At 34.8% G+C, this 20466-nt stretch overlaps 1 protein-coding gene across 8 annotated transcripts in view; it reads right to left on the bottom strand.

Annotated features, from left to right (window-relative positions):
• Nucleotides 1-20466, bottom strand: part of AKAP9 (A-kinase anchoring protein 9) — a 147780-nt gene that overhangs the window by 11449 nt on the left and 115865 nt on the right. For 5 of the 8 annotated variants that reach the window (XM_037507653.2, XM_037507644.2, XM_037507663.2 and 2 more), the window contains 13 exons: nt 20016-20168; nt 19502-19681; nt 17786-18862; nt 16573-16710; nt 11771-12259; nt 11043-11106; nt 10831-10952; nt 7431-7622; nt 6992-7180; nt 4210-4354; nt 2988-3207; nt 2622-2772; nt 140-808 (listed from right to left, as the gene is read on the bottom strand). In XM_037507653.2, the coding sequence (XP_037363550.1) occupies nt 140-808; nt 2622-2772; nt 2988-3207; nt 4210-4354; nt 6992-7180; nt 7431-7622; nt 10831-10952; nt 11043-11106; nt 11771-12259; nt 16573-16710; nt 17786-18862; nt 19502-19681; nt 20016-20168 (3789 nt within the window). The remainder of the gene's footprint in view (nt 1-139; nt 809-2621; nt 2773-2987; nt 3208-4209; nt 4355-6991; nt 7181-7430; nt 7623-10830; nt 10953-11042; nt 11107-11770; nt 12260-16572; nt 16711-17785; nt 18863-19501; nt 19682-20015; nt 20169-20466) is intronic. The other 3 variants (XM_054692324.1, XM_054692322.1, XM_054692325.1) reach the window with 3 other exon arrangements.

Below are 20466 nucleotides of genomic sequence, written 5' to 3'. Positions count from 1 at the left end.
ATTATTTACATTCCAAATAAACTTCTACAGATTTCAATTTAAAAGCACTTCTACGAGGTACTTAAATAATTTAATTCAATTATCAAAATTGTATGGTCAGCAGTCTTAAAGAATATTTTAAAACAATATATCAATTTACCTCATTAAGATTCTGATACAGAATTCTTCTATTTTCTCGTTTTTCTTCTCGTTCTAGTTCTTGACTTTGGAATTCTTGCATAATTCCTTGAAGTCGTTTTCCTTCAAGGTCTAACTTATAAACTTGTTGCCTTTTCTCTTCTAGCTGGCGCTGAAGATCTTCCACTTTGGACTGGAGCTCATGCATTTTTTTCTGTCCTTCAGTGTTGGCCTCTTGTTCTGTCTGCAATGTCTTCCTGTGAACCTGCCTATCTTTTTCCATTTGCTGTCTTGTTTGTAAAGAATCCAGTTTATACTTCTCAGTCTCATTTAACAACTCTACAATGCGACTGTGTTTTTCCTCTAGCTGTTTCTGTAACTCTTTAAGAAGTTCCTCAGAAGGTAAGTTGGGCCGAGGTTGCCCACTATCATCACTGTTCTGCAACTGTGTACGCAATTCTCGTTCCCTATCCAGGGTACTACTCATTTCCCGAATTCGAACTTTCTCAGATTCAAGAAGTACTTGAAGCTCTAAGTTTCGACCTCGCTCTTCTGATAACTGAGCATCATGTAGCACTCTTTGTGATTCTATTTTTTCCTGTGATTCATTTAGCAGTTGTTTTTGTTGTTCTAAAAGTAGATTCAGCTGAATATTCCTCTGTTTCTGGCTCTCAAGTGAAAATTTTAGATCCTTATAGGAGAAAATTGAATTTAAGAACTTGTAAATATTAAAAATACTTTGTGAATATACAATTATACCTTTATTAATACTAAGTCAGTAGTATTTGGTAATGGAACTGATTATCCAGTTTATTAACTTAAATTTTGAGTAGTAAGAGCACAATTATTTAGATAGCAAGTTGATTTTCATCAAAGATTATAAAGAATAGATAACTAAGTTAAATAATATTTTCTCACCAAACAATAATGACTGGTGAAGAAATATGAAGCAGAGTACAATCCAGCTAGGAATAACATTGTTAAAAATGCAAGTATTTGTAATATAATGTAATATTGTTCCTGAAAAAACCTTATGTTTTATAGTAACATATACTCAAAATAATAGGGCTTATGGGGAAAAAGCAGGATTAGGGACAAATTACTCAAAATGTGTACAAATTTTAATGACAAGAATAGTAGTACCTGAGATAACATGTCCCTACAAGAGAGCTCACTATGCATAAAGGATACCACAACGGATGCTTTTTTTTTTTTTTAAAGATTTATTTATTTATACAAGAACTGGGGTACAGGCCAGAGGCATGGGGAGGGTGAGAGAATTCACCAGAGACAGAGCAGGGAGCAGAACAGGCAGAAAGACTGAAAACGCTGCTGAGGGGAGCAATGGGCGAGACAGGAGAGGTCTGCCACACCATGTGGGTATCTCCCTGGCCAGCTGGGAATCGAACCCTCACTGCAGAGGCTGTGGACAGCTTCACAGCACTGTGCTCAATCTGCTGCACCACCGGAGAGGCCCCACAGTAGATGTTTAAAAGAAAAAAAAAAAAAAGCCAAAAGATAAAGGGCAAAATTGCTGTATGCACATTTTTTTTTTGTATAGTGCTAGCAGGTACCAGGATTATATGGTTGGAGGAAGAGCTGTGAGACAGCATGGCTAGTATTAAAATGGGTACTGTGTATCTACTGACACAGTTGACTTGAGTGGAGAGCTGTGCAAGGCTGTGGTGTTTATCTCTGAAAGAGAGCCCAGAGTTAAGGGACTTGGTTTAAATTTTATTAAAATACAGCAACAGAAGCTCCTACTGTCAAGAAGTATCACTGCAGGGCCTCCCCTGGTGGCACAGCAGTTGAGCGCTGGGCTGCGAAGCTGCCCGCAGCCTCTACAGCGCGCTGGTTTGATCCCCGGCCACTGGCGAGGGTCTCACATGGTGCAGACCTTCCCTGCTGCATCCACTGCTCCCCTCAGCAGTGTATTTCATCAGTCTGCCTGTTCTGCTCCCCGCTCTGGCTCTGGTGAATTTTTTCTGTTCACGTGCTTTTGACTGTACCTAGTGCTTATACAAATAATAAATAAAATAAATCTTAAAAAAAAAAAAAGGAAAAAAAGAAAAGAAAAAAAGAAGAAAAAAAAGTATCACTGCACCCCCTTTCCCTAGGAGAAAAGAGGAACCAAAACTACTTCTGCATTAAACTGACAAGATCACCTTATCAAACATACTCAAATCCCCAAAACACGTTATAGAAGAAAAGTTTGCATGCATTTTTAGTTGTAGCAAAGCCAAAAAAAAAAAAAAAAAAAAAAAAAACAACATCATACCATTATCATTTCCTGATAATGCATTTTAGGTAACAAAACAGTACTCAACATAAAGTGAACAACCTATTTTACCTCATAAAGTCTAAGGTTCATATTTCAGAAAGAGGAAAGTGTCAAAACTTTCTCTTTTTTTCATTTTGAATTTTCCAGAAACATTTAAAAACAAAGATAACAATTCCCCAAGTCTGAATTTTCCAGAGACACTTAAAAACAGAGATATCAATACCTCAAGTTGTTCTTTATCTTGTTCTTCCTTGCGTCCCAGTTTGGCTTTCTCTTTCTCCAAAGCCCACTGGAGCTCTCTGGATTTTTTCTGTTCACTTGCTAATGTGTCATTGAGTAAATGTACTTCATCTGTTTTACCTTTAACTTCCAACCTAAATCAGAGACACAAATGAACTGTTTTGGTAGCAAAATCATTAGTTATTATTTACCACTGCAAATAATTTACTTTTACAAAATAATTTAACAAAAATTTCCTGTTTTTACAGAATATGGGAATCACCATGTGCATGGGAATTAATGTGTCTATAACTAAATTATTGTCATTCCTTCACTAATACAGCCTTATATATAATGATGACTGGCATACCTGAATGCCTCTAATTCCTTTAGGCGCTTGTGTTGTGCCTTGAGTGTTGTTTCAAGTTCCAGTTTAGTCTGTGCAAGTTCACTTTTCAGTTCAGCAACCACCATTTTTTCAGAATTCAGCTGTTCCTGTAGTTCTGTTGCTCTGTCTTTCACACTGCTGAGTTCCACTTGCATCTCCAGTATTTGAGACTGCTTCTGCTGCACATTATATTCCAAGAGTTCTAAATGGAAAATTATCAATATTTAAAATAGATCTAGCAACTCATATTTGGTTTATAAATATTTTGTTGACAGGAACTGATCTGTAATTTAGGAGAAAACTACAAAACAAATGTGAAAGATTATAGTTCCCCAAAGTTAGCAACTTATATAAATATATTTTATATGTATTTTCCTCCCATTGCTATGGGCAAAATTTAACTATGGATATGTAAGGCTGATAAAATTTAATAAAATATATTAAGGGATAAAATACTTGAAATAAAATCCTTTGTGTTCACACAACACTGTATGTAGGAACTTGTAAACCATTCATTCAGAATTTCAGTAGCATACACTAAAAGTTCCAATGGCTTTTGGAAGCCACACAAAGTACTTACAGGAGTTAATCAAGTACCTATGACTACATGATCAAATCTTGCCGGTTTGCTTTGTTCAGCATTCCACTGCATAGTCCCTAGGAACATTTCTGTAACTCAGAAGTGGCAGGTCTAAGTCCCCAGGTTGTATCATGGTTTTTCCCTTTAAAAACTAACATAACTGAACCTTAGGTACATGTCCGTTACAATGAAAGAAAAAAAAAAAAACACAACAACAATGAAACAAAAACCTAAAGTATTTCAGTTCCTAAGTATATTAATTTTAAAAAATGTGATTCATGCCATCAAAACCTTATCTTTATGAAAAATATAAACTTACGCACATATGCCCATAGAAAAGGTCTGGAAACATATTTACCGAGGGGTTACTAGCCATAAGTTCAGGATTCAGGAGATCATTAGGGTGATTTTTTTCTCTACTCTACCATAAATGTATTTTTAATTAAAAAAATTTTCATCACTTTATATTGCAATTCATATTATTGATGTTAATGCAGATTATCTCCCAGATGTTCAGAATGAAAAGAAAATGTGACTATAAGAAAATGTGTTTAAACTGACTAACAATAACAGTGAAATATTTTCACTTACATATGAATCATCCGAGACTGCTGTACAACATACCTTGACTTGGTTGCTCATTCTCTTGTTCTCTTTTCAGCGTCATATTCCTACCATTCATTTGAGCATGCAGTGCTTGAATTTCAGATAACAAACTCCTTCTATCTGCTTTTTGCAGGCATTCCATAGCTGCTTGATATTCAGTACTCTGTAACAATGCAAAGTGAAAAAAAAATTAGTGAAGAAAGTTGTAAAGAAAACAAAATTAGCCACCAGTCTAAAGAAAGAGTAGAACATAGATGCTACAATTTTGGGAGTACATGATATCAGTTTGTTCCATTACTGGTGATATGAAACACTGATCTCCTCGTTATAGTGTTATCTGAAAGATTTCTCCACTGTAAAGTTACTGCTTTTGTAAATAAGGATTTTTCTGGAAATATAATTTGTGACTATTTAAATAAATTCTTCTGATCTAACTTTTCCATACTAGTTTTAGCACCATCTGCTGATTATTACTACAGCGCCTAATAAAGAGTGATTTACAAATTCCATCATTTCCTGTACACAGAAGTTGGCCTTTTACTACAAGAACCAATTTTTATTTCTTTATATAAATATGAATTTGTGAATTCTAACATTATTCATTGGTTCACAATCTGTCACTACCATTAATAGTTTGATGCCCAAAATTTGGTGAGTAGGAATTCTTTGAACAATTCCTTACTTGTCAGCAAAACAAGATATTCCAGGTTCATCTTGTATTTTCCCTGCTTCAGCCCTAGAATCAGCCATGAAAAAGGTGTATTTAAAAATCAAGATCTATTGATTGTGAAATGGGGGATACAAGATGGGGAGCAGGGAGGAAAAAATGGGGAGGGGCATGATGGAACAGGGTGGAGGGCTGAGGAGGTCTTGTTGATGGGTGTGGTGTAGTGACATGCATTCAAGGAGATGTGATCCTACACCTCTGAATCACCTACTGTGTTGTAAACCAATGGTATGCCTCAAAAACAAAACAAAACAAAAACAAAAAATCTAGTGCTAAGTGTTAAGAGTAAATTTTTAACTACTGGTTTGGTCTTTTCGGGTTTTCTATTATTTCATGAACAAGTTTTAAAAAAATCTTATATTATTTTTTAATGAAGTAATGTTGGTTTACAACATTGCATATAATTCAGAAGTACAGGGTCATACCTGAATGAGTTTTGAGAAGGGAAATTTCCCTAGAAAATCTGTGTATTTCACCCAAAATTTTAAACTGACACATAATTAAAAAACAAAGATTATGAGTATCTCAGTTATAACTTTAGTTATGATCCAATTTTCAGCCCTAACTTCTAAAAAAGTGTCCTTTACCTTTTTCCTTAACCAATTCTCCAGAAAATGTTTTATTACTCTTTCAAAGAAGCAACTTTTAATGTTTTTATCCTATTATACAAGCATATGTAATTCACTAACTTCTATTTCAGTTGGTCCTTATTATTTGTCAGCTATGTATGAACAAACTTGTCTGTTCATTAAAATTTATCTTTAACCCCAAAATCGACACTTTCAGCACTTTTATGGCTGTTTACTAACGTGTGTAGAGTGACAGAAATTTAAATTGCCAGATGTACATGTTTATAGTTTAAGTATGACAAGATGACACTCAGCCTTCTTTCATCTCTTAATACTGTAAGCAAATGTTCTTTTCGCTATTTACTATAGTGTTATTTGCATTTTCATGCTTTTTATTGGTGATTTTGCTGTTAAAATGGTCCCCAAACATAGTAATGTTTAGGGAGGCTGTGATTTTTTTCATGAAACAATACAAGTGTTAGATAAGCTTCATTTAGGCATAAATTACTGTGCTACTGGCTACGAGTTTGATGTTAATGAATCAGTAATATAGAGTAAAAAAGATGCCTTTAAACAAAACACACATATAACAAGGTTATACACTGATTGGCAAACATGTAGTGACCAACGGCTCATAAGGAATTTCCCTGTACAGTTAAGTCTTAACATTTTTAAAAAGTTGTTGGAAACTATGACTTTAAGTGAAATGACATAAAATGAAAATGGTTTTATCATAGGCTGACTCATACAAAACAAGAGTTAGTTGCATCTGGCACATTACAGATCAAAAAAGATCACCAAACTGCTAGCTAAAGACCCTAAACACTTCTAATATTAAACAATAATTTGTATTTCATTCATTTTCCAAACTGCTCATTTCAGGGCTGCTGAAGCCTATCAGCTCAGGGCTCAAAGTGGGACCCAATTCAGGGCAGGATACCATTATACTGCAGGATGTACTAACAGCCCCACCCACACTGACTCTTACCAGGACAATTTAGAGATCAACAATCATAACGTTCATATCTTTGGAATGTGGGAGGAAACAAGAGTACCCAAAGAAAATGCATGTGTCATGGGGAGAAAGTGCAAAGTCTACACTGACAGTAGTTATAGCTGGGAATTGATTATTTTGTCCTTATCAGTATTATAATGAAACAATGTTGAATAAGAATCTACTGTATTTCCCAGCAGCAATGGCTCAACATTCACAGCAACTTTGTAGAACCTAACTATTGTATCTTATTTCTCCTACTTTCTTCACGTTTATTCTGTTATTTCTTTTAAACTTTTTAAGTTGGATGATTACCATATTAATTTTCAGTCTTGCTTATTTTCTAACATAAAACATTTCAGATAGTAATTTTTCTCCTAAATATTTTTAGTGGCTCCTGTTAAAATTTTAATGTTCACACTTACTCTAAAATTACTCAATAGCACATTTTCTTATTACTATTAAAAAGTACTCTTGACTTTAAAGTTTTATATAAGATTCATCTGATACCTGTTCTTGAATCCTCTGTTCCAAACAGTTTAATATTGCAGCTGCATCTCTAGTAGCTAGAGTTGACAGCTCGGTCTGAAACACAGCTAGTAAAACACTGCGTTCCTTTAAGAACACTTGCTGAAGGGCAAGCAGAAGTTCACCTCGCCAATCTGACAGGCTCTCAGGAGATTGAGAACTATCATAAACCTATCAGAGCATAAAAAAACAAAAGTTAGTTTTCATACGAGCATGTTTTAAAAACACTATAAACATGACATTGTTTAACCAAAATATTAAAGCCTAAAAGTATATATTTATTTTCAAATGTATAACTTGGATCAGTAAAACAATATGTAGTAATTCATGTTAAAATGTATCATAAAAGACAATTTAATTTGTAAAATGTCTTATTGATAAAAATCATATGAGACTATTAGGCAAAGTATTCTTTGAGTACCTCAGCTTGTCTATGCACTTGCATTTTGGTAATTAAATCCTTAAGAGAGGAGATTGTACTGAGGTAAGCTCTTCTTTCTTCTGTCCAGGACTCAGAAATTTGCTGAACAGAACAGTCCTCTCCATCACTATAGGGAGACTCAGTGAGAGAGAGGACCTGCATACCTTCATTGTGGACAGCTCTTAGTAATCCCTACAAACCAAAGCCAAAAAGACAGAATTATGACAACTTCAAATACTGCAATGTCATACATACAAAGAGAAACAGATTCTAAGCACAATAGCTTTGTCTATTTATTCTGATTTGGAAACAGCTTTGAAGACAGGATACAGCAATCAACCATGATAGAGTATTTTTGTCCTCTAGTGGGCAAACCTCAGTAGATGACTTGTTACTGTGTAGCTCTAAACTCTAAAATCTTTCTATTTATCTAAATGTATTTTTAGATTTAATGATTAGCCACTAATTTGGCCAAAAATATATGTAGGCAATAAATCCTAATCCTTGAGAGTGCTTTTAATAATTTTGGCAAAAAAAAATCAGAAATAAAAATTACTATAGGGAAATCTTTGGAAAAATAATTACCAGACATTTTCTACTTTATTATCCGCAAAATACAGGGTGAAATTAGATCCTCATGATTCCATCTAGTTATGCAATTCTCTCTTCAAAATAATTCTTACTATGTTAACTTTCTTTTTTTTTAAGTTTTTGGGTTCTTTTTTTAAAATTTATTTTATGTAATTCTTACATCATTTTTCATTTTTGCACAATGTATGCATTTTCATTTTGGTTATATTCTCCATACAATTCCACCCCCCTTATTTTGACACTAATCCCTCTTCTCTCCCCTCCCCCACTCCCATAGTGTGTCTCTGGTTTACAGTTGCTAGTTGATTTTGATTTTTTCTTTATTATAATTGGTCTTTTCCCTGGTCCCTTATTTAGGTTTTCTAAATTCCTGCTATGAGTGAGACCATCTGGTACTTTTCTTTTTCTTTCTGGCTTATTTCGCTGAGCATGATCCCTTCCAGCTCCATCCATGTTGCTGCAAATGGCATGAGTTTATCTTTTTTGATTGCTGAGTAATATTCCATTGTGTATATGTACCACATCTTCTTGATCCAGTCATCTATTTTTGGGCATTTGGGTTGTTTCCATAGCTTAGCTATTGTAAATAGTGCTGCTATAAACATAGGCGTGCAGGTGCCCTTTTGAATTAATGTTTCTATGTCCTTTGGGTAAATACCTAAGAGTGGAATTGCTGGATCATATGGAAGTTCTCTATTTAGTAGGTTGAGGAATTTCCATACAGCTTCCATAATGGTTTGACTATTTTGTACTCCCACCAGCAGTACAGGAGCGTTCCTTGTTCTCCACATCCTCGCCAACATTTGTTGTTGCTAGCTTTTTTAACATGTGCCATTCTCACTGGTGTGAGAAGGTATCTCATTGTAGTTTTGATTTGCATTTCCCTGATTACAAGTGATGTTGAACATGTTTTCACATGCCTGTGAGCCATTTTCATTTCCTTTTTGGAGAAGTTTCTTTTTAGCTCTTCTGCCCAATTATGACTGGATTATTTTCTTTGTTTTTGTTGAGTCTCATCAGCTCTTCGTAGATTTTTGTGATCAGTCCTTTATCATTAGTGCTGTGTACAAAAATGTTCTCCCAGTCGGTGGGGTTTCTCTTTGTTTTGGTTATTGTCTCTTTTGCTGTGCAGAAGCTCTTTAATTTGATGTAGTCCCAGCTGTTTATCTTTGCCTTCACTATCACTGCTTTGGGTGATGTATCTATAAAAATATTTTTGAGGTGCACGTCATGTAGTGTTTCACCTATATTTTCTTCTATATACTTTATGGTTTCAGGTCTTGTGTCTAGTTCTTTAATCCTGTTTGAGTTGGTTTTTGTGCATGGTGTGAGGTAGTAGTCAAACTTCATTCTTTTGCATGTAGCAACCCAGTTTTCCCAGCACCATTTATTAAACAAACTTCCTTTGCTCCATTGCATATTCTTTGCTCCTTTGTCAAAGATTAGCTGACTATAAATCTGTGGGTTTATTTCTGGATTTCTATTCGATTCCATTGGTCTGTGTGTCTGTTCTTGTATCAATACCATGCAGTTTTGATTATTATGGCTTTGTAGCACAGTTTGAAATCTGGGAGTGTATTGCCTGCTTTCTCTTCTTTTCAGGAGAGCTTTGGCTATTTGGGGGTTTTGGTGGCTGCACATGAATTTCATTTCTTTGAAGAAGAAATTTTTATTGGAATTTTTTTTGGAATAGCATTGAAATTTGAAATTTTTATTGGAATAGCATTGAATCTGAACATTGCTTTTGGCAGGATGGCCATTTTGATGGCCAGTTGGCCAGTTCTTCTAATCCATGAGCAGGGGATGTCTTTTCCTTTCTTCTATTTCTTTTAAGAGTGTTTTACAGTTTTCTTTATATAGGTCCTTTACCTCTTTTGTTAGGTTCATTCCCAAGTATTTGATATTTTTTGCTTCAATAATAAAAGGGATGGTTTTCTTGATTTCTTCTTCTTCAGATTTATTCTTTGTGTATAGGAAGGCTACTGTTGTTTGTGTGTTGATTCTGTATCCTGCCACTTTAAACTGATTGATTAGTTTGATTAGTTTTTCTGTGCAGTTTTTTGGTTTCTCTGTGTATATTATCATATCATTTGAAAATAGTGATAGCTTTACTTCTACCTTCCCTATTTGGATTCCTTGTATGTCTTTCTCTTGTCTTATTACTCTGGCTAGGACTTCCAGTATTATATTGAAAAGCCATGGTGAGAGTGGACATCCTTGGCTTGTTCCAGATCTTAATGGAAATGCTTTCAACTTTTCACCATTGAGAATGATATTAGTTATGGGCTTGTCATATATGGCCTTTATGATGTTAAGGTATGTTCCTTGTATCCCGAGAATTTCAAGGACCTTTATCATAAATGGATGTTGTACTTTGTCAAAAGCTTTCTCAGCATCTATTGATATTATCATATGGTTTTTATATTTCTTTTTGTTGATGTGTTGAATTACACTGACTGATTTTCAGATGTTGAACCATCCTGTGTCGCTGGAATAAATCCTACTTGGTCGTGGTGAATTATCTTATGGATACATTGTTGGATTCTGATTTTTTGCATCAGTGTTCATTAGATTTGGTTCTTTTTTTATTATATCAGTTTACATAGATGCACTAAAAGCAACCATCTGAATTTCCAGATCAATTGGTCATTACCTAGAAAATCAAATTTGATTTCATGAATATAAATTCACTTTTAATGTTTATCATATTCAGAATTTTTTAATATTCTTACTATGTTACTTTTAATAAACTACTATGTTCAATTCAGAAGCCACACTAAGTTTTACTAAAAGATATATTTTTCAGTACCTTTATTTTCTTTGGAAATGAATCTGTTGAACTTTCACCTTCCTCCCCTCGGCCTTCTGAGGTTGTATCAAATATCTGGCTTTGTGTAAGATAAATTCCCTGACCCCAGTCTGATCCAGAATCTAAAAAAAAGAAAATCACCATTACAATTAAAGAGAAACACATATTTTCTAAACAAGTACCATAAATTCTAAAAATTTAAATTAACTTACCACTGGAACATATTTCTCTAGTTTGGTTACCATCAGAATGTGCTAATTCAGGAATTGAGGATCCCTAAAGAGAGAAAACAAAAAAAAATTTTAACCTTTTTTTTCCTTAATAAAAATAGGTATGGTAGTTTTGTAATGCTGTCAAAAAAATGATGTACCTTTCACAATAAATAAAACTACCCATGATAAACAAGTCATTTTTTCTTTACAATTGTTACAATAATAAGAGATATTACTGAATTAAAGAATGATAACATCAGTTTCCAAATTAGCACACTATCTTTCTGGAAAGTTTTTTCCAACTCTATACAATTCTAACTTTATTTTTTTTTTAAATTTTTAAAAGATTTATTTATTTATTTATTTATTTATTTATACAAGCACTGGGTACAGTCAGAAGTGTGAGGAGGGTGAGAGAATTCACCAGAGCCAGAGGGGAGAGCAGAGTAGGCAGATTGACGAAGTACACTGCTGAGGGGAGCAGTGGGCAGCAGGAGAGGTCTGCATGCCATGTGGGACCCTTGCCCAGAGGCTGGGGATGGAACTGGTGCTGCAGAGGCTGCAGGTAGCTTCGCAACCCAGCACTCAACCACTGTGCCACCAGGGAGGCCCCCAATCTAACTTTATTATAAGGAAGAGAATGATACAAATTTTTCTCTAAAAAAAAGAATTTTGAAAATTATTATAGATGTTGGGGGAAAAAAAAACACATGATAAAATACAAGTACCTCTTTAGATCTCAGACACTGTATCACTGCCTTCAATGTACCACATTCCTCTGTCAGTAGCTGAATAGCAACATAGTGTTCCCTCTTTAAGGTTTCAGTTTCTGAAATATGTCTGGATTCCATATCTAAAATTTCAGCAGCATGTAATTCTTGCATTTGCTCAAACTTTTCAGTAAACTGACTGATTATTTCAGTGACTTCTTCTGAATAACATTCACTTTGTAAATCAATTTGGATTCCTGCATTTTTAACAGGAATTTCTGGAGTCTGATCACTGCTATTGACTTTGAGAGTCCCATCTGTCTGAGATGTAGAGCTTTTAATGACTTTAAGAGGAAGCGGCTCTAATATGCAGACTGTTCTGTTTTCTTGTACCTCAGTCTTAGCATCTTTTTCTAAGTAGTAGAATAATTTCTCTTTTGCTTCTGCAAGTTGATTATTAACTTCACTTAAATCTTTCTGTAGAAACATCACATTTCTTTCTTTTATCTAAAACAAAATAAATGAATATTCAGTAAAAATTTTTCCACATTGAATGTAAAATACAGTTAAGAAGGGAAGAATATAATTTATGGTAATAAGTTTGCTTTCCTCGGAATAACAGAAAAACATTTCAGAAACGCTGTTTCCATATACATTTGCATAAAGAAGTGAAATCATTTTAGCAGCCTCTATTTTTGGTTCTTATCAATAACCAAATGCTCTTTAACATCTGTCTCCTTCAGTAATGGATAGAAATTAAAAGCAACAGACTGACAAAGACTGCAAGGAGAACCAAGCTATATGATGTTAGTAAGGAAATTTACAGTTATAGGAGTCAGCTGATCAACATGGTGGCAATGAAATGCTACAAGTAAGTTCTCCCATAAAAACAATTAATAGTGAGAAAAAATGGAAGGTCCTTGTGAGAACTGACATGTAAGATTAACTGGACATGCTGGCAAACTGCCTGAAGGTGAAAGCTGCAGTAACAGTGGACGAGAAGAGAGGCAAGCATCAGAACCCTGCTACCCTCCCCCACCCACAATGCCAGCACACTTCGACCAACAGAAAGAAAAAAACAAGAATAAACTAGAGATCTAGAGATCAAGCAGGATAGTGAGCAAAAAGGAACTACTGCAGGCACCATGCCCCATGACCAGGAACTATGGGGAACCATGCGGGAACCACCACAGAGATGAGCAAATGGCACCAGGTAATCGCAAACTCGGTGCCATTAGAAGAAGATAGGGACTCCACAGAGAGACCTGCAAATAGCCAAAGGCCAACCAGTAAGCTTGTGAGGAAAAACATAGGAGGACTGTGGCTGCCCAGGTTTCCACGCTGGTGCCCTAGGATTGTGGGAAGATGTGCGGGGAGCTGTCACTGAGGTGAATGACCCTCACTGGGTAATAAAAAACCAGACACCCAGGCACGGGATTGGGGTACAAAAGATGCCATATCTGTGGGCACTGAACTAGGCTACCACCTGTGCTTGGGATCTGAGAGCTTTGGTACTGAGAACTGGGGCATGAAATTTGGGGGTGTGGGATCCCCATGATGGCAGCGCACAGGGCAGACACAGCACCTCACACCATTGAGGCACTCCATTCCACCTGCCCCTCTGCTTCCTGGTTACCTACAGGCTTAAAAGCATAGTTCTAGAGGGATACTAGGAAAGGTCTCTGCGCCAACTAGTGATCAGGAAAAAAAATCACCAAATACCTGATCTTTGGAAGTCAGGGATTCCAAAACTACCCTCAGTTTCTAAGCGGGGGTGGGCTACGCAAACGTGGGTGAGAAGGGAAACGAGGCACAGGCACTGAGGGCCCCACACAATAGCCTACATTCTGGAACTGAGAGCTGGGCATGGGATCCAGGGCGTGGGACATGCCATAACAGTGGGCACTGCACAGGGTGACAGGCAGCATTTTGGATCTGAGAGCCCTGGAAATGAGAGCTAGGGTACAGAATCCAGGGCGTGGGAGCCACACAGGTGTGGGCACAGCACTGGGTGAACACGAGGCAGACACAGCACCCAGCGTGAACAACAGCCCCTGTGTTGAGGTGCTCCCGTTCCCCACTCTATTTCTCAGAGAACTACTGGGAAAAAGCACAGGACTGAAAGTACAGGTCTCTGGCACCACCTAGTGATTGGAACAAAATCACCAACTAGCTGATAGTTGGAAGGCAGGGTCTCCAAGACTCCCTTCTGGAACTGAATAAATAAAGAGGAAGGAAATCTTAAAGGACAGTGCCCAGCAACATAGCCACAGCATCAATACCCCAGTGGAATTTTGGCCCAACAATATTGGACTTGGTCTGGTAAACAGTTTCCGACACCCCTGAAGGAACAATCCAAAGAGATGCCCGCCAACACCAGTGGCACAACGTCTCAATGCATAGAACTAATTAGAAAGCAAACAGCAGGGAAAGGGAAAATTATAAATAACCAAGCAAGCCCGCAGGGGAAGGACACACCACAAAAAGAAAATCAGTCACCAGAACTTAACAACAATGACAAGGAAGAACTTCTCTGCCTGTCAGATAGAGAATTTAGATTTACCATGATTAAAAAGTATAATGACATAAGACAAATAATCAATGAACCGAAAAATGAAAATGAGACCTTAAGAAGGGAAATAAAAGGAGGAGACTGAAAGATTACTGGAGGAGACAAAGAGCTTTTGGAAAAGCATTGAAAACAGAATCGAGGAAATGGAAGAACAGATCAGTACTCTTGAAGATACAGAAATAAAAAGAACCAAAAGAGAAAGAGAGAAGTGCAAAGGAAGAATAAAGATACCCTTAGACAATAATTAGACTCCATGAAGAGAGGAAATGTAAGAGTTATAGGCATTCCAGAAGGTGAGGAGAGAGACAAAGGGACTGAGAAATTATTCAAGGAGATAACTGAAGAGAATTTCCCAAGCATGAAAAGAGACAAATACAGACATACAAGAATCAAGAAGAACACCCAATTACCACAATGAAAGGAAAACTACAGGAAGATATACATAATAGTAAAGCTTGCAAGAGTCCAAGACAAGGAAAAAAATAATGAAACTGGCAAGGGGGAAGAAAAAGATAACTTGTAAGGGAAAACCAATTGGGCTAACATCAGACCTCTATGAAGAAACACTATGGGCAAGAAGAGAATGGAGTAACAAACTTCAAGACAGCAAATGCCAACCAAGAATACTTTACCTTGCAAAGTGCTCCTTCCTCTATGCAGAAATAATAAGGACCTTCTCAGACAAACAGAAACTCCAGAAATTCATTACAACTAAACCCTCACTCCAAAAAATTCTACAAGAAGTCCTAAAGCCAAAGCCAACAGAGGAATGAATAAGAAGAACAGAATAAAGGAAGAAATAAAATCACAAAAAGACAAACAAAATGGCAAATACAGATGCCAATGTATCAATATGAACTCTAAATGTAAATGGACTAAACTCATTAATAAAAGGACTCATAGCAGCAGTCTGGATTAAAAAACAAAATCCAATCTTCTGCTGTCTCCAGGAAATACACTTAACTACAAAAGATAAAACACAGACTGAAAGTAAAAGTTTGGAAAACAATCCTACAAGCAAATGGACCAAAAGAGAAGGCAGGAAATAGACTTCGAATTAAAAAAGGTAAAAAGAGACATAGACGGACACTACATATGACCATGGGACAATACATCAGGAAGATACAACACTCATCAACATATACTCACCAAATGAAAGAGCAACAAAATGTGTAAGAAAATTATCAGCTCTGAAAACAGACAATAGAGAAAATACATATATAGTAGGAGGCTTCAACACTCCACTCTCACCAATGGACAGATCAACAACACAAAAAATAAAGACACTAGAGCCCTAAATAAAGACATACAACGCATGGGCTTAACAGACATCTATAGGACACAGCACCCAAAAAAATCTGAGTACACGTTTTTCTCAAGCGTGCACCGATCAATTTCCAGAATTGATCACATAGTGGGCCACAAGACAAACATCAACAGATACATTAAGATGACAAACATCATGGGGGGGCTGCAATTGTATGGGGAATATAAAAATAAAATTTATTATTTAAAAAAAAAAAGATGACAAACATCAACAGATACATTAAGATCAAAATCATTTCAACTATCTTCTCTGATCACAAAGGCATCAAACTAGAAATACATCATGAAAAGAAAACAAGGAACCCTTCCACTTCATGGAGATTGAAATCCACAATACTGGAAAAATACTACTAAAGAGGAGATCAAAGAAGAAATTAAAAAATACTTTGAGTTGAACAACAATGAGGATACCAATTTCCAGAATGTATGGAATGCAGCAAAAGCAGTAATAAGAAAAAAATATGTAGCAACACAGGCTCACATCAAGAAACAAGAAAGTAAAGAAACAACCTAACCTCATGATTCAAAGAACTAGAAAAAGAACAATCAAAAAAACCTCCTAAAACCAGTAGAAGAAAGTAAATAATAAAAATCACTAGATGAAATACAAAAATAGAAATACATGAAATAGAAATTAAAAAAACAATCCAAAAGATCAATGAAACCAAGAGTTGGTTCTGAGGGGGTGGGGGAAAGCAAACATTGTTTAAAAATGAACAATTATGTAATATATATATATATATATATATATATATATATATATAAAAGAAATTTACAGTTAGAGAACTTTTCATTAAATTCATAAGACTTTTCCTAGCTTTCAATTATGGATTAGATTTTGTTTTTATAGAAGAGAATGTATTCTGAAATGAAATTAAGATAGGTAGAAAATGAATTTAGGGGCTATATCTACTTATCTTACCAGAAGTTCTTCTTCAAGTTTTTCTGCCTTCTCTTTATAACTGGCAAGTTCTTCTTTGGTAGCTGCTGATTCGGCTCTAAGAACTGCAAGTTGATCAAAACATTCCTCTTCATTGTTTTGAATTACCTGAGTAGGTGTCTGAACAGCAATAGAAAATGTAATAAACATGTCATTTAAAAATATATATAGCCAAGTTCAAGTCACTTAAACATACTAATGAAGCTTTTCCAGGAATGATGATCCAATAAAATGGGTTGGAATGATCCAAGCTCTTTCAACAAATAGGGAAACTTTTTCAGAACTGTCATTTTATATTCTTGAGACAGTAAGAAAAACAGAATGACTTTCTGGGGAATGAAATCATGCCATTAGTATATATATCCTAACAACTGGTTATTGATGAAAATACTTTTGTTGCCATTCAAAAACTTTCATATTTGTAACACTTTTCTCAAAAGATTTCAGGTATAACCAAGATATTTCTTATATATTGTGTGTTTGTGTATAAAGTCACATTACTTTTTAATGTTACAGTAACTTATAGTTTCAGTGAAATAGGAATGAGTCTACTTAATGGAAAGAGTTTTTATCCTTTGCAAAATAAATTTTAAATTTATAGAATCCATTACTGGTTTATCTCCTGGTGTTCAGATAAAACTGTACATTTACTACTTAAAATTATAAATATTTAAAGTGAGAATATGAAAATTATAAAGTTCTTCCATATCTGTTTATGCCAAGAAATAACTGACTAGAGATTTTTCATAAGTATACTTACAAAGGTAAAATACAAATTTTTCCTAAGAAAGAATGAAATTTATTATCAGGTATAAAATCTACAAAAGCTGTTGAATTTTCACTCACATACTAATTCAGCAGAATACTAATATATTTTGATATTTTTACTTAAATGTGACGGTCACATAATATGACTATTGTGAGGATGGGAAAAACCTCATAGTTTACAGAGGACATTTGCTAAACTTAATGCTTCTAAGTTTCTTCTGACTGCTTTACTTAATGACTACATTAATAAAATGCATATCCTGATTTGAAAAATCCCAAATATTACCGTACATTTTTATAAAAATTTTTTATATATGAATTGCTAGGTATACAGAACAGCATATTTAATTTAGTAATTAACAATCGGCTTAAGAACAAAGATAGTTTATTAGGGCATTTAATTGAAAAAAATCAAAGGCAAACTAACCTTGGGAGCCTCAAAATTTCCTTGAGGGGTTCTTTTCCTTTCGTTCCCTCCTTGGTTTTTCTCATTATGCTCCAAGAGCTTCTGTAGTTCTAGAAGTGTCTTTTCTTTTTCTAAAACATTTTTCTCTGCAATTTCAACCTGTTCTTTTTTAAAATTCAAACTAGTTTGCATTTCAACCACCTGCTTTTCTAATTCTGATATTCTCCAAGTTAATGCTGATACATTTGAGTCCATCCTGCTTTCTGCTAGTTGATTTACATTTTGTGTATCTGTTCTTTCATGTTCTAATGAAATTACTTGTTTATGTTGGCAGAATTTTGCATATTCTCTAACTGCTTCAAGTTGGACTTGACTAACGAGAGCAGCAGCAACTTTTTCCTCAAGTAAATTTTGTAGGTTAACAATCTTCTTTTTTAGCATTTCTGCTTCAGCCTGGCCTTGCACTTGCATATCCTCTATTTGTTTATAACACTGGGTAAGTTCACAGTCCTTTGCGCTCACAGTATTCTCCAGTTGTAGCACCTTTGTTTCCAAACTGCTTGTGGGAAATTTGTTGTTTTGTTCAAAGGATTTGAGGTAAGTCTGATTTTCTAGAGGATTAAGAGCACCCTCTGAAAGGACTACTTCAAGTTCAGGTTTGATTTTACTCAGATCATCTACAGCCATGTTAACACTTTTTTCTGGTATAATTTGGATTTTTTCCATATTTTCATGTTCTCTCTTTAAATTGCACAATTCTTGTGTTAGCTGGTTCATTTTAATATTGGTTTCTTGAAGTACATTTTTCATAAAGGCCATTTCTTCATTAGTGGTTTCTACTTGCTTTTCCAAGGCCAGTTTTTCAGCTACTACCATATCCAATTGATGTTTTAAACTATCTGCTTCTTCTGGAAAAGAATTAGCATCCAGTGATGTTTTCTGTTCAATATTTGCCAATTCTTGTTGAAGTTTTTCAATCACTTCATTGAGCTGCTCTATTTCTTCTTCTCTATCTTTTTTCACACGTTCCTGATCACTCTTCAAACATTCTATTTGGGTTTCAAGATCCCTGATCAGTTCATTCTTTTCTTCAATAGCCTATTAGTTAATGAAAAAGGTAACATACATAAATAAATATTTATATTTTGGGATTTTTATTTCAGAGCAAAATCTGAAAGTGATGATCACACAAAAAAAAATATATACTTCTCAGACAAACTACATTATTTTAGTTATAGGCGAGACCAACCATCCCCCCATCAAACAAGGACATTATTTAGGATTTTGTTCAGAAAGTTCTGCTAAATATTAAATGATTCACACTTTTACTAGCTAATCTACATGTAGTCACTACCAATATATTCTAACTGAAAGCATGAAGTATTGAAATAAAAAGTCTCTCTCTATATATATATAGAGCACATGGTGCCTAAAGGCCATTTTCTTATTTACCACCATTATACTTACAAACCACAAAGATGATTTTTAAATGGATTTGGTTAGAAAGATATGATGAAATCTAACTCCCAGTAAAACATCACAGTTCTTTGACAGTTTTAGGAAGGGAAAAGATGTACACAGTTTATTAAGGCAACATGTCTTAATAAATTAAAATTGATGGTAAAAAAGAATAAGGTTTGTTTTTTACATGCAAAAAGAAACTGAAAAGTAACTGTTAAGCCCTTTAAAATTTTATCTTACTTAATTTCATATAATAATCCATTTTAACATAAATACCTTATTATCTGTTGTGACTTTAACTTGATGCTGAAGTTTTTTAATTTGCTCATTCAACTGGTTAATTTCTGCCTCTTTTTCCTGCATTATTTGAGCAAATTTCCCAAACAGCACAGGTTGGTCCTGAGTAGAAACAATATCAGATTCCTTTATGGCAAATCCCAATTTCTCCATTTTATCCTAGGGACAAAAATAACCATTCCAGTTGGATAGATTGCTTCACTGATTTTTCTGAACACTGTTCCAATGAACTTTTAACAAAGAGTATCCACAATGCGCAAAGTGAAAAAATTAGAAGTATAGTTGCTACAAATTAATAATTCTTGAAATATTTTAAAAGGTCTCAATTTTTAAGATGATGATAAATTAAAGTAAGTTTCATGCAAATTCATTTGCAGCTAATGCTCATCTATTATTATTTACCAGCTGGATTTAGCAATTGCTTAAATACTATGGCTACACAGGACAAAAATTATGAATTATTTACAGGCAGAAGTTTTTCCTAACAAATTACCTTAAATACCTTGTTTTCTTGTTCAAGTTCTTGCAGGCGGGTGGTAGATTCCTTTTTCTGTATTTCTAATTGCATATGTAACTGCTGAACTTCTTCATTTTTATTTTCCAGTTCTTCTCTAAATTGTTCTAATTGTTCCTCTAAATTAGTGATCTTTAATACCAGAATTATCAAAAGGAAAGAGAAGAAAAACTTTATGCAAATGGTTATTTAAGAGAAAGAAAAAAGCTCTACAAAGTGGGTGTGTATACACACACACGTTTAAAACATATGAACCAGGAGGAATGAAGAAAAGGGATTTTTCAAAGCCAGGTGTATCTGTTACATTCCTGTTCATAGTTAACACACTTACATAATTATGCCCAAATAGGTCTTGAGACCTTCAGAGGAATGATATGAGAAGCCATTTCTTATCTACAAATCCTCTGATAAGCAGAAAATAATCAGGGTA

Source organism: Talpa occidentalis, unplaced genomic scaffold, assembly GCF_014898055.3.
Source record: "Talpa occidentalis isolate TD23 unplaced genomic scaffold, MPIMG_talOcc4v2.1, whole genome shotgun sequence".
NCBI classification, from domain to species: domain Eukaryota; kingdom Metazoa; phylum Chordata; class Mammalia; order Eulipotyphla; family Talpidae; genus Talpa; species Talpa occidentalis.
This window is presented reverse-complemented; position numbering and strand designations above follow the sequence as displayed.